This window comes from Leptodactylus fuscus, chromosome 3, assembly GCF_031893055.1.
Source record: "Leptodactylus fuscus isolate aLepFus1 chromosome 3, aLepFus1.hap2, whole genome shotgun sequence".
Classification (NCBI taxonomy): domain Eukaryota; kingdom Metazoa; phylum Chordata; class Amphibia; order Anura; family Leptodactylidae; genus Leptodactylus; species Leptodactylus fuscus.
In genome coordinates this window covers 190901945-190916090 of record NC_134267.1, presented here as the reverse complement: position 1 = coordinate 190916090, position 14146 = coordinate 190901945, and the positions used below count along the sequence as shown (strand labels likewise).

Below are 14146 nucleotides of genomic sequence, written 5' to 3'. Positions count from 1 at the left end.
ACAGCATGCAATTTTCCCTGCATGATGCAAATGTTAAAGCATTCAGATCTTTTGTACATGTTGCTCATCTCCCTCACTTTCCATCTTCATCTACCATACTGCCAGCCCGTAGGTGTCGAAAAAACCCTTTGCCCACTTACAGAACAATGCTTGTTTGATGGAGACAGGGGAGAGGCTAGTATAGTTAAAAATAAATAATACCAATAAAATGTGTTTGCCCACCTCGGGGCTTCTGCTTCTGGATCTAATCACTGTGAACCGTGCTGGCTTGGTGATGAGGACTTGCCTCGACTCCTCCTGGCTGCTCTGGCAGTCAATCAAGTTCAGACAAATGCTGTTTTCATCAGTGATGACAGGACACTAGGGTTGAGCCGATCTTGAAATTTCAGGATCGATTTTAAAATCTGATTTCTGATCATTTTTCATTCAAACACAATCCCCATCCCAATTCCCATCCTAATGTAAGTCAATGGGATTTTTTAATGCTCGAAAATTGGATTTTAAAAACGATCCTGTTCACTACACAGTGTGGAGTCCAAAAATTGAATGTTCTCTCCGTGTTTGCATGGATTTCCATCCTATATTCCAAAGACATACTGATAGGGAAAAATGTACATTGTGAGCCCTATGTGGGGCTCACAATCTACATAAAAAAAAAAAAAGAACTGCTGCTGCTGCTGCCTCCTCTCCCGACGTGTACGCCGCTCCCTGGCTGGTGTGACTGATGCTGGGAGAAGGTGGGGCTTGTTGTGGCTAAAGTTATGTGCACAATGAACAATTATGTGCACATGAACAGCACCAGTAAGGAAGTGATTGTAATAGAGACTGTGTTGTTCACACAATTCTGCAAAAAGGTAAAATAATTTCAACACATTTTTTGTCTATCTTTAAAAAAAAAAAAAATCCCCTCAATCTCTATAAACAGAACTTTTGTTTAATCCTAGACCAACTGTAAGTCACATGACCTCTTGAATGAAACCCATGCATAGCTTCCATTATACTTTCCATAGCAGTATGTTTTACAATTTTATGTACCATGTAAAGAAAGGAAATCATAGAAACACAGAATAAAGCCATATAATTTAAAAAAAAAAAAATGCAAAAGTAAAATCCTCAAGCATTGTTGCTTGCATTTTTTTTCACTCTCTAAAAGGTTGAAGTAATGCAAGCCATACAGTTATCTGTCAACCAATATGTGCAAAATACAGACTATGCTAAAAGTAAAAAAGTTATAATATATATAAAAAATTCAATGTATCACCGTGGATCAAGCTTTAAGCAGTAAAACTGGAATTCACCTGGCAATATCCACCAGACTGTAGGACAAAGTGAGAAACTAAACTAAACACGTAACTAGCAAGCTTATAAGCAAATGGATATTGTCAGAAACAGTTCTTTGTCAGAATCGAGTATGTTATAGCCATTTTTAAAGCCTTGCTTGCACATTCAGCTTTATGCTTGGGTTAGTTTGCTAATAATTTGGGTAACATCCAATTAAACTTCCATTTCTGTTTGTCCTTGGAACATTCTTGTCCAATTGGTGGTGTCCATAAAGATGGCAGATGAACCGTGATACATCCATCGGCTTGGCAATGCACCTTCTCTAGTCCAAATGTCGGAATTGCTGTCGTATGACTCCATCACCACACTATATTCTCGAGCCATGCCATGCCAATGGCCCCCTGTCACATAGATCTTAGAACCAACAGTGGTCATGCCTCCATTCTCATGAAGAGTATGCAAGAGTTGTACCTAAAGAGGGAAACAGGAGATAAAACTGTCAATCCCTTTATTTTATTCATCGCCTTATATCACCAAAGTCAATATGTAAATCAGGCAAAGCTAGTTCATCTAAATACTTAATAGAACGTACACATTTCTTCAGTAATAACATCGGAATATAATCAGAATGTCATTTATACATCCTGCAGGGTTGTTTTCAAGCATTGACCCCTCTGATGCCTTGGTCAAATGTGACTAAGGTACCGGGGTACTAGTGGCACCATCTTTTTTCCCATATGGTAAATGCCATAGCAGGGGAAAAAAAAATCTAAATGGCTCAGCCAAAACTTTTTTAACGGTTTTGTCACTCAAAAAGTAACCAAAATGTCAGACAATCCCCAACATGGTATATATAAAAAACATCCCCTACAAAAAAAGACACCTTGTGCAGCCCTGTATATGGAAATATAAAAATGTTAGTTACTTTTTATTTCCACCTGTACTCCCTTTATTGTGTACACCACCATACTATTACTCAAACTACATTTTACATTATCTTTTTGATGTTTATATTTTTTATTTTAGTTTTTTACTACAAATAGCAATTTTTATAATGTTGTCAAATAAGTCTTCCTGGAAAACATTGGGACTGGAGTATATGAAGGACAGCAAAAGCAATTCTTATTTCATCACTCTAATGAACTTTGTATGATATTGGATGTTGTGCTGTATATTTTATATCTACTAAGAACTGTTCACGTGGCAGAGAATAAGGAGGAATTCCAATTTATTTTCCTCTTCATTTCGTCGAAGCTTTCTGCCATTCACATGCGTCTAATGATGGGGATTATTGAGCCACAGACTTCACAGCTAAATCAGCCATGGCATCCATGGCAAGACTGAGTAGGACACTTATTTTTTTCCAGCATACTGCTACAATCTCCAACCTCCTTTGGAAACAATTGGAGGCACAATCCGGGCGGCCTCAAACTCCTGCATGTGAACACTCCCTTAGATGACTATGCTCCTCCTTTACATGACTATGCTCCTCCTTTACATGACTATGCTCCTCCTTTACATGACTATGCTCCTCCTTTACATGACTTTGCCCCTCCTTTACATGACTATGCTCCTCCTTTACATGACTATGCTCCTCCTTTACATGACTATGCTCCTCCTTTACGTGACTTTGCTCCTCCTTTATGTGACTATACTCCTCCTTTACGTGACTATGCTCCTCCTTTACGTGACTATGCTCCTCCTTTACGTGACTATGCTCCTCCTTTACGTGACTTTGCTCCTCCTTTACGTGACTTTGCTCCTCCTTTACTTGACTATGCTCCTCCTTTACGTGACTATGCTCCTCCTTTACGTGACTATGCTCCTCCTTTACGTGACTATGCTCCTCCTTTACGTGACTATGCTCCTCCTTTACATGACTATGCTTACCTTTTTCCACACATTCTCTTCTGGAAGATACATATAAACTTTTTTGGTGTTATCAGCAATAAGATACACTGCTCCCTCCAGGGCACAGCATCGGGGTGAGGACAGGTACTTGGGGATAAATGGAGATGCAATGACACACCAGCTGTCTGTAAGCCAAAAACATAATCATTACCTACATAAACTTAATATGGTCATTACAATGTTTTGAACAACTAATTAAAATATATAAAATGTGGTGTATTGTTAATCATAAAGGGGTTATCCAATGAATAATACAGCTTACTAGTGTAATCCCTGCATTGGTTAAGCTTTATTACCAATATACACCCCTGTTCCCCAAGCCCAGTTTGTTACCTGAGCAGTAGGTGTTACTCATTTATCTGCCTCCCTTGCTGTCTCTATGACTGTCACTGATGTCACTGACTGCCCTATATGAGGGCCACAGGTCTGTTAGGATCACATCCTCCATCTTGTATTCTGTCAGCCATCTTGTAACTTTTTTCTTATATAAACTTTATAAGAATGTCTGTTTAGAGTCTAAGAGACCCCTTTAGGGGATAAGGCGTGTGGAATGTTGATGGTTGGGTTATAAATCCTTATCTGTTTGTGGTAAGGGTCTCATCTTTGAAGGTGTGTGTAGAAACAGGTTCTATAACCTGTTGATCGTTAGCCCAAAACCAGAGTGGTCAGACAGCATGTAATCAATATATCTCTTGCTGTGATATATACATCTAGAATTAGTGTAAGATGTTAGTTTTTCTTTATTTCATGAGAAAGGTCATCCCAGGTTGGAAAGTAATAATGAGATGCAGATTACATTAGGCCGTATCCAATAGTCATGTGCCACACCTTATGTTATAACTCTACAACCAATCATGTCATTAGAATAGTCCAACCTGCTTTTGTCTGTATTGTATTTAAACTACCTTTTTGCACCATTAAAATCAGAATCCATTTTGATACACCATCATCTGTGTCTTTGTGGTTCTCCAGGCTAAAGGATGGCTGTAGTCTATCCAGGCCTGTTATTTAATTTGAAACTACAACAACATAAGCTCTGGGGGTCTTATGCCCCCAACAGGTCCATGGAGTAAAGTGGAGCATCAGCAAGGGATGCAGAGAAATCTCTGTACAGCTAATAAATCGTCTCCAGGGGCCAGTGTGTGTATTAATAATATCTGTTAGAGAATGGCCACAGAGAATGGAGCAGGAAGCAGATGCCTCCATTCAGTGTAGTGGCAGAACCAAGTCACTGCAGCTTAGCTCCCATTCTAGGGAATGAAATTTGATCGGCAGTACCTGGTCTGACCACTACAAAGAAAACGGAGCTGTCTGCTCCCTGCTACGTTCTCCCGCATATCAGCTGACTGAGGTGTCAGGTGTCTGACTCCAACTGATCTGACATTGAGGACCTATCCTGGGGATAGGTGATCCATGATCCAAAAAAACCCTTTTAATATAGCTGTACATGTAGAAGAAAGGGGCCCCATTATGGTACTGGGTGTTGCCATCTATGATAGGCAGGCCCGATGCTTGTTTTTTTCCTGCACACTATTTCAAAGACCCTTGGGTCAATTTACCACACTTTTGTTTGCTCACAGTGCAATTTCTCAAGGAATCCTGCATAGGTTCTGGCCAACAAGCACTCTATCCACTCTCTTGAAATGCCCCAGAGTATTTACATGGCCTTCTTTATAAGATAAGATAAGATAAAATAATCCTTTAATAGTCCCACGTGGGGAAATTTCAGTGGCATGATAATACAGATACAGGATACTAAACTATACTAGGAATCAATAATAGTACATACACCTTTGCTTTATTAATAAATATATTTGACTTAAAGGGGCTCTATCATTGGGAAAACTAGTTTTTAGATAAGCACATCCTTGCATAGCCTTTAGAAAGACTATTTCACATGTATCTTTTGTATGTAAATTGCCTCAGCAGATTTTGAATAAGTCTGTTTTTATTCATATGTTAATGAGCATAGACCGTGCACCGGAAGTGTCTCTGTGCACTGTCTGCTCTATGTGTGTACAGCAGAGGCTGCTGTCCTGATGGCTCGTCTCTGCTATACATACGCATAGAGCAGACAGTGCACACAGACACTTCCGGTCTTCTAAAAATTACTTTTCCCAATGATAGAGCTCCTTTAAGCAATGCATGTATACACATTTCAGCTGGGACATTTAGGTGCACAGGATTTACGTTTGTGTGACATATTTTGCTTTAATTTGCTGCCAGTCATTTCTATCACATAGTATGCCACCTGAAGAACACTTATGGAAGGCAAGTGCCCAGGCTTAATACCTGTAGATGGATTGTAGCACTGAAGTGTCAATGCATTGTACTTTATGGCACAGGATCCAACCAAATATAACTTTCCACCACATCCAACAGCAGTAAAATTGCTGACATACTTCTGTGCAGGGCTTACTGCTGACCATATTCCACTGTAGGGATCATAGCACTCTACTTCCACTGCCTCCTGTAAAGTTCCTGGTAAAATAAGCAAACACTATTGTTAGATATTTAGGATCTCACTCTTCCACCAGAAAATAATATGTATTATATGTAATATGTACTCAATATTTATTGAAACAACTCACCTCCAATAACATATATTTCCCCATTCAGAGACGCACTGCCATGATTGGTCCGTGGATTAATCATAGGTGATAATGGTTTCCATGTCCCTTCGTTTAGACCAAAGCGCCATCCTTGACGTGTGGACCAAGAATCATCTCGAGAACCACGAGAGCCCCCTAGGAGGAATTCAAAGAGGTGTAGGTGTCCTATCTAACTCTATTATAACCCAAGGAAATACATATCTGTGCAGATATGGTGAAAATATACAGCATGGTTCTATATATGTAGAGGATAAGGAAAGAACTTTAAGACAGAGAAGTTTGAGGAGGAAAATAGTTACATTAGCATAATTCAGATATTTTTAGAACTTTTTTCCTATTTATTCCAATATTGGACCCTGACCTGATATAACAGTGACCACTATTGTATGGGCAGTGATGGTTTACTCATACACACAGCTGGACCTATGACAGAGCATTGTATATAGAGTAAGGTATAGAGCCAAGTGGCCACAAACAAGCCTGCATTGTCCATTTATTGGCCATCAACAAGATCAAATCAAATTTGTAAAAGTTCTTTCCAGCTTATGCAGTTTTATGAGCCCTAAATTGCATAAGTACAGTATAATACTATATCAGATACTAGTAACACAATGATTCATTGTTATTAACTGATACATTGCACAGGCTAAGATTTACTAAGATTGCTGCACCTAGAAAGGGGCCAATAATGTGCTTCAACTTGGCACCTCAATCTGCCAGAAAACTTTTGTGCTTTATGCCACAAATCTTCACTAGTTTCTAACTGGCATAGATTTAAGATGAGATGCACCTACATTCACACAAAGTACTAAGAGGATGGATCCTCATAGTAAATATGGTGCACCTTGAGTCTTCCAGAGAGGGAATTAGGACTGGTGTAAGAATCACCAGTCTTAAGTTCCTCCAAAAATTGTATTTAAAAGATAGACATGTTCATGACCTTCATATGCAAAACCTTCCAAAGTAAAAACTTATATAATTGTGGCCTTAAAGTATACTCATTTTGAGCATAGGGTCACTAGACCCCATTGTGTGACACTTGTAAATTCATATCTCTCTCCATTCACTTCTATGGGAGTCTCAAGGATAGTAGAGACTGGTAGTTTCACACCCCAGGCCTGCAACCTTTTAAAAAGTTGCAAAAATGGTCACAATCTCCATCCAGTGACTGGTCGTCAAACAGAGAACAAAAATGTTACATTATAGTTGCATCAAATTTCTCTACCAACTCCAGCAAAACTGGAAGGATCCAAGTAGATCTCATCCTTACTATGCCAAAAACACCTCCAGGGCGGATTGTAACATGTCAATTTCTGCTGTTTTTTCAAACCTTCGTACTTCACCCTTTGTAATGCACTTCTCCATTCTGGTGGTACTTACCGGTGACATAGACATCATTATTCAGTGAAGTGACTGAGAATCCCCATTTATTATAATCTGGGAAATCTGGGAGTGACATCCATGTTTCTGCCAAAAATGTAAGACTGTATTAGAAGGTACAAAGTTATATAATACTTCTGTTCAATCTCTTCTTATCGTTGATATTACTGTTCAGACAAAACATGCAGTGTTTGCAATTTTATGCTATCATTTCTATCTGTCCTAAGTAAATCGCCTAGATTTTATTCTCTGTATATTTTCCCATAGTATTGTGTTGTATTGGGGCCCTTCGCAGTCAGTGTGTCAGTACTTTGTAACATTAAGGACATTTTTTGAACCTATGAGAAGTAGTGCTAGATTAAAGAACAACGGCTATGGCAGAGATTTCAGAGGAAATATCCAACCCAATGAAGTCAATGGAGCAGTTCTGAAAATCTCAAGCTCCAAAGAGAAGCAGGCTTATAAATCAGATGGCCAATTGATTTACTGCTCATGCACACAACTGTATTCCATGCAGAAAACACAGTCCGTGTGTGGGCCATATTTCTCGGACTAAACACGGTTGTTTGCATAGAACTCATGGCATCATAGTCAGTCAGTCAGAGCGCTCCCAAGTGGTCCAACAGCTTTATAGCAGGGCTATACTTTATGGATGGAATGGAGTGGTCGTGTGCGTGGCTACTTAGGAACTGGTATAAGGACTAGGAGCTCATGGAAGTTCCCTACACCATTGGTTTTGGTTTTGCTACTGATATGTGACTCTTAAAGTCTGCCTCTAATAGCTCAGATATTACTTACTGGTTTTTGGATTGTAATAAGCAAAGTTTGGAGATGTCTTAGGAGGTTCATCATCATCTTCATCCTCATCTTCTTCATCTTCCAAAACTTTTCCACCGACCACTACCAACACTTGGTGAAGAGATACTGATGTCGGCTCACTACAGCCCTTTGTAACCTGAAGGAAATATACGCTGAATAAAAATAAGCATAATATCTTACTAAGAGGGTCTCGGAATATTGCCTGGAATCCTTTCCAACCACTGAATGATCCAGCTATAATTACAAGTTTTAATACGGGTCACAATAGTCATAGCTGAGAGAGGTGACACGCATTTGAAAGGTGACAGGTGTGAGAAATGTGACACGAGGCGTAGCAGGTAACTGGCGGTGGGTGAGAAGAGATATTGCTGGAGAGATTAGTCAAGTGTCTGATGATAGCCTTGACAGGTGATATGGGTCATAGAAGTAACAGCTAGGGCAGGTGATCCTAGTACAAGGACGACTCAGGTGTGGGAGCTGACACTGATGGCTGATGGCACTTCATTACAACAATATAGAGGTTAAGACGATAGTGAAAGGTGACACAGATGTCGGAGGTTATACCAGATGTAAGAGTTACATGTCAGACTCTGAGAGGGAACAACCTAGGGCAGAGGTGGCAGGTCGGTCATGTCTATGATAGCACAGGTGATGTGTAGGCCGGAGACATCTGCTCACTTCAGGCAAGGTGAATCTTGAAGGGAATGTATCACCTTAGATCTTTTGTAATAAATCCACACTGAAATACATTACTTTACACTTTGATGATTGCTGTGGCCACTGAGGTGTATACCAAGCACTACGCCACACAGGACTGTGCTTAGTATTCGAGCGCAGGGCTATTTGCTTGAATGGGACTGAACTGCATCTGTAAATCTGTACCATGTGATGATGAACATGGTATCATCAACATAGGGAAGAGGCTGCAGTACTTGTGACTGCCATTACATCTTCAAGCAGCTAATGGACAGGGGTCCCAGGTATCTGCCCCCAATAATCTGATAACGATGACTTGTCCTAAGGATAGCTCTGGGTGACCCATTTAACTAGTTTAGCTTTATAACAGATATGTTAACTTTCATTGTAATCCTGCTCTTTGATGATGATAATGTAATGTCTGCTTACCATGCCCAAACACAAGCTGAAAAGTGATCTCTACAAAACTGAGGTGTCAGCTTATTGTGAATACTCTGTGGCCAGTGGTCATTCTGTTTCAAAATACATATATATTCTCGAATAAGTCCCTGACCAGAACCCTTCATGTTAACCAAGCCATACAGATAGATAGGTTAGGATCAGTGTTCTCCCCTTGTGAATTGGTGCCTCCAATGTCAAAATATCGCTCTTTATGTCAATATGCAAACTAGGTCTTTGGAACAATGAGGATGTTGCTGTTGCTCCAAAGAGGTCATCGAAAACACCATTGACAAAAATAGTGATATCTCAGCAATGCAGAGGAAAACACCATTTGATTCTGGTAACCCTAGTGTATCCATCTCCAGGGATTGGTTGATATACAGGCTCCTTTTAAAGCAGGATTCAAACAAAAAAAAAAAAAAAAATCACTAAAATTATATCTGTGTATCTGTATTGTGGTTCTGTACAATATCTGCTTGCTGCATTACAAAGTATTCTTTACAAGAAATACTGTATTACTTATAGGAAAAACATCTAAGACATGTCATATGTCTGCACACGGAGATCGGGTAGTTCTGATGTACGGACATAAAGGGACTTAATGTGCTGTCATATAGCCACCTCCTTATGACCAAACTAAGGGTTCCCTAGACCATCTGAGGCTTGTGGCATCTGGAACTGGTGTTATTTCAGTACAATACCTGTCCAAGGTTCCTGCTGACCAGGGCTCGGCATGTTTCTGATTCACTGATTAATGGCTCGGCATCCATTAGTTTTTGAAGGTAGTGGTCAGTCAGACTTGATAACCTGGCCATACTGAGCAGCTCTGGGAGGTAGCGAGCCCGGCCTTCCACATCTCGCCTAACCCACAGAAGCACTGCCTGTGCCCGACTCTCATCTTCTTTTACTTGTAGCAGAGGATCTCTTAAGTAATGAAGCAGACGCTCAGGGGGCAAAAGTAGAAATTCTTCCTCTTGAGACACAGCCTCAAAATTCTCTTGTAGGAAGGACCAGGCCTTTGATGTAACTTCAGGGCAGCCATGGGTTTCACCAAATTCCCATATCCCTAAGCAATTGGTGGCATCCATCTGTTGCTGCAAATACCGGACACAAACTTTGCGTACTGCAGGGAAATTAAGTTGGTTGGAGATGCGAATAAGTCCTTCCACGTTGCCTTGGTTAATAGTCAGGCGACCAGTGTATGAGAAGTTAATTAGAGTCTCCAAGAAGTCTGGATCCACATCTTTGATTTCTACATGGGCAGAGATGCTTTCCTGGAAGTTCCCAGTGAACATAGCATGGAAATATTGGCTGCAGAGAGCTAGCACGGCACGATGGCAGGGAAACTCCCGTCCTTGAACTCTCAACGTAACATCAGAGAGCTGTGGATTGAACCTCAAGGACTGTAGACCTGCTAGAATAGAATCTGAATGGGAGGGGAGGCAGAATTCCAGGTCATCAATGTTCCTCACCATGCTTTCCTCTGATACTCATGGACCACTAGCTTTAAAAAAAACACAAAAACATCATGGTTATAATGGAATCTTGAACAACAATAATGCAGTAAAAACATGGTAGAATAATAATCTCACAATACATGTACAGTCCTATGAAAAAGTTTGGGCACCCCTATTAATCTTAATCATTTTTAGTTCTAAATATTTTGGTGTTTATAACAGCCATTTCAGTTTGATATATCTAATAACTGATGGACACAGTAATATTTCAGGATTGAAATGAGGTTTATTGTACTAACAGAAAATGTGCAATATGCATTAAACCAAAATTTGACCGGTGCAAAAGTATGGGCACCTCAACAGAAAAGTGACATTAATATTTAGTAGATCCTCCTTTTACAAAGATAACAGCCTCTAGTCGCTTCATGTAGCTTTTAATCAGTTCCTGGATCCTGGATGAAGGTATTTTGGACCATTCCTCTTTACAAAACAATTCAAGTTCAGTTAAGTTTGATGGTCGCCGAGCATGGACAGCCCGCTTCCAATCATCCCACAGATGTTCAATGATATTCAGGTCTGGGGACTGGGATGGCCATTCCAGAACATTGTAATTGTTCCTCTGCATGAATGCCTGAGTCGATTTGGAGCGGTGTTTTAGATCATTGTCTTGCTGAAATATCCATCCCCGGCGTAACTTCAACTTCGTCACTGATTCTTGAACATTATTCTCAAGAATCTGCGGATGCTGAGTGGAATCCATGCGACCCTCAACTTTAACAAGATTCCCGGTGCCAGCATTGGCCACACAGCCCCAAAGCATGATCGAACCTCCACCAAATTTTACAGTGGGTAGCAAGTGTTTTTCTTGGAATGCTGTTTTTTTGGACGCCATGCATAACGCCTTTTTGTATGACCAAACAACTCAATCTTTGTTTCATCAGTCCACAGGACCTTCATCCAAAATGAAGCTGGCTTGTCCAAATGTGCTTTTGCATACCTCAGGCGACTCTGTTTGTGGCGTGCTTGCAGAAACGGCTTCTTTCTCATCACTCTCCCATACAGCTTCTCCTTGTGCAAAGTGCGCTGTATTGTTGACCGATGCACAGTGACACCATCTGCAGCAAGATGATGCTACAGCTCTTTGGAGGTCATCTGTGGATTGTCCTTGACTGTTCTCACCATTCTTCTTCTCTGCCTTTCTGATATTTTTCTTGGCCTGCCACTTCTGGGCTTAACAAGAACTGTCCCTGTGGTCTTCCATTTCCTTACTATGTTCCTCACAGTGGAAACTGACAGGTTAAATCTCTGAGACAACTTTTTGTATCCTTCCCCTGAACAACTATGTTGAACAATCTTTGTTTTCAGATCATTTGAGAGTTGTTTTGAGTAGCCCATGATGCCACTCTTCAGAGGAGATTCAAATAGGAGATCAACTTGCAATTGGCCACCTTAAATACCTTTTCTTATGATTGGATACATCTGGCTATGAAGTTCAAAGCTCACTGAGGTTACAAAACCAATTTTGTGCTTCAGTAAGTCAGTAAAAAGTAGTTAGGGGAATTCAAATCAATAAAATGATAAGGGTGCCCATACTTTTGGACCGGTCAAATTTTGGTTTAATGCATATTGCACATTTTCTGTTAGTACAATAAACCTCATTTCAATCCTGAAATATTACTGTGTCCATCAGTTATTAGATATATCAAACTGAAATGGCTGTTGCAAACACCAAAATATTTAGAACAAAAAATGATTAAGATTAATAGGGGTGCCCAAACTTTTTCATAGGACTGTATATGCAACATTTGGAGATATATCATGGGAAAGATCTCTAGGGTTGAATTCATCTGATATAAGCTAAACTGGTGTCCTAAACAGATTGGGTCACTATATTTTTTTTATGTTGAATTGACATAACATAAAAAATTACAATATTTCTGGACCTAGTGTAGATTTCAGGAATAACTCACGGAAGTTCCTTGGTATGAGTTATAGCAGATTTGACAGTCCAAGAAATCCTGTCTTAAAAAACGGTGAGCGGGGTGTAAAAATAACAAAGTAGCGTACCATTGGCGCAAATTAGGGCTATATATTAAAGATGTGGCACTTCTATGTCAGCTTTCCCAATAGATCACAACATGACTATAAAAGCCAAAAGGAAAATTACACATGTGGTAGATTTATTGCAAATCTGGGCTGTGGAATCTGAGCGGATCAATTTTGAGTGTAGTCTGAAAAAAGTTACTGACTCTGACATCATAATAAAAATGATTATATTATATTATACATTTATTGATATTGTATAATTATATTGATATTGTTTGTTACATATTTATTTTCATAGGGATCAGTCACTGGATTTTTCATGAATTAGAGGAACTTTCCTGCTTCTGACTGACCATGGCTGTTGGTAATTTAGAAAGCAGGATTTGGAGATGGTGGTCAGATTGCCAATTCCATAGCCCTGGTTGAAATAATGTTTGTGGTTGGAAATCCGTTCTATTCATCTGAACGGTGTTGTTTCTAACAAGCTTATGGATATAGGCAAGTCCCATTCAGATAAATTGCATGATCCGAGAAATTTCTGCAATAAATCTAGTATGAAATAATTCACCAAATTAGGTCACCAAAATTTCATAGCAAATTCCCAATTGAAGTCCAAAATGTTTTACCAATACTATATAGTATATAGTACACTGCTGTATGTGATTTACACCACAAATCTGGGGGCTTTATTCAGGTTTATACATACATTGGCTCTATATGTAAAATATACATGTGCTGGTTCATATACTGGAAACACCACCCTACCACAAGTCCTCATGGCTGAAAACCAATAGATATTTTAGTTTGGGGCTACCCAAGAACTTTTTACCATTTCATCAGATAATGTTTCCTAGATAGGTAAAAATCCTTATAGTCCATCGGAGGCCTACATTATCTATGTCCACTTTTCTCATTATTTCTTGGTAAGTTGACACTAGCTATTGGCTTTGTATGGGGTTGTCTACTGATGACCTTTTTGTGGCAGGGCCTTAGTACTATGTGAAAGCTTGGGTGTTTTTAGATGATTATCTAGGGCAGGGGTCCCTAACCACTGGTCCATGGACCAGGCCTAGGCCGTTGATTTTTTTTGCTGGTCCGCGTGGCGGCAGGCTGGACTCAGTCTTAGCTGGATACTTTGCGCTAGACCACGTTGCTGTAGTAAGGTGTAAACTATTGGGTACCTGATAATTTCCATGTTATCATAGCAACATGGCTTAATGCAAAGTATCCAGCCTTGGTGTCTAGCAATTCACTATGTCCGCCCAGATACTCATGTCACGCCCACCTGCCCCCAGAAGCATCTAGATGGAGAACCTTCCTGTCCACACGGTGGAGCCCACCTTTAACCCCACCCCTATATGATCAAAGCCCTGCCCCTGCCCCCCACCCCGTCCTGTTGGGCAATGGAAAAATGATCTAGCTTGATGCCGGTCCCTGCTTTAAAAAAGGTTGGGGACCACTGCTCTAGGGGACACTGTAAGGGCCCTTCCCTTGAATGCATTA

At 40.1% G+C, this 14146-nt stretch overlaps 1 protein-coding gene across 1 annotated transcript in view; it reads right to left on the bottom strand.

Moving 5' to 3' along the window:
* Positions 1-942: 942 nt before the first annotated feature.
* The window catches only part of KLHL30 (kelch like family member 30), a 32894-nt gene continuing 19690 nt past the window's right edge, over positions 943-14146 (bottom strand). The window contains exons 2-8 of the mRNA XM_075266752.1: positions 9842-10644; positions 7983-8139; positions 7185-7271; positions 5784-5939; positions 5485-5673; positions 3172-3317; positions 943-1752 (exon numbers count right to left, since the gene is read on the bottom strand). Of these exons, the coding sequence (XP_075122853.1) occupies positions 1495-1752; positions 3172-3317; positions 5485-5673; positions 5784-5939; positions 7185-7271; positions 7983-8139; positions 9842-10615 (1767 nt within the window). The 5' untranslated portion in view covers positions 10616-10644 and the 3' untranslated portion in view covers positions 943-1494. The remainder of the gene's footprint in view (positions 1753-3171; positions 3318-5484; positions 5674-5783; positions 5940-7184; positions 7272-7982; positions 8140-9841; positions 10645-14146) is intronic.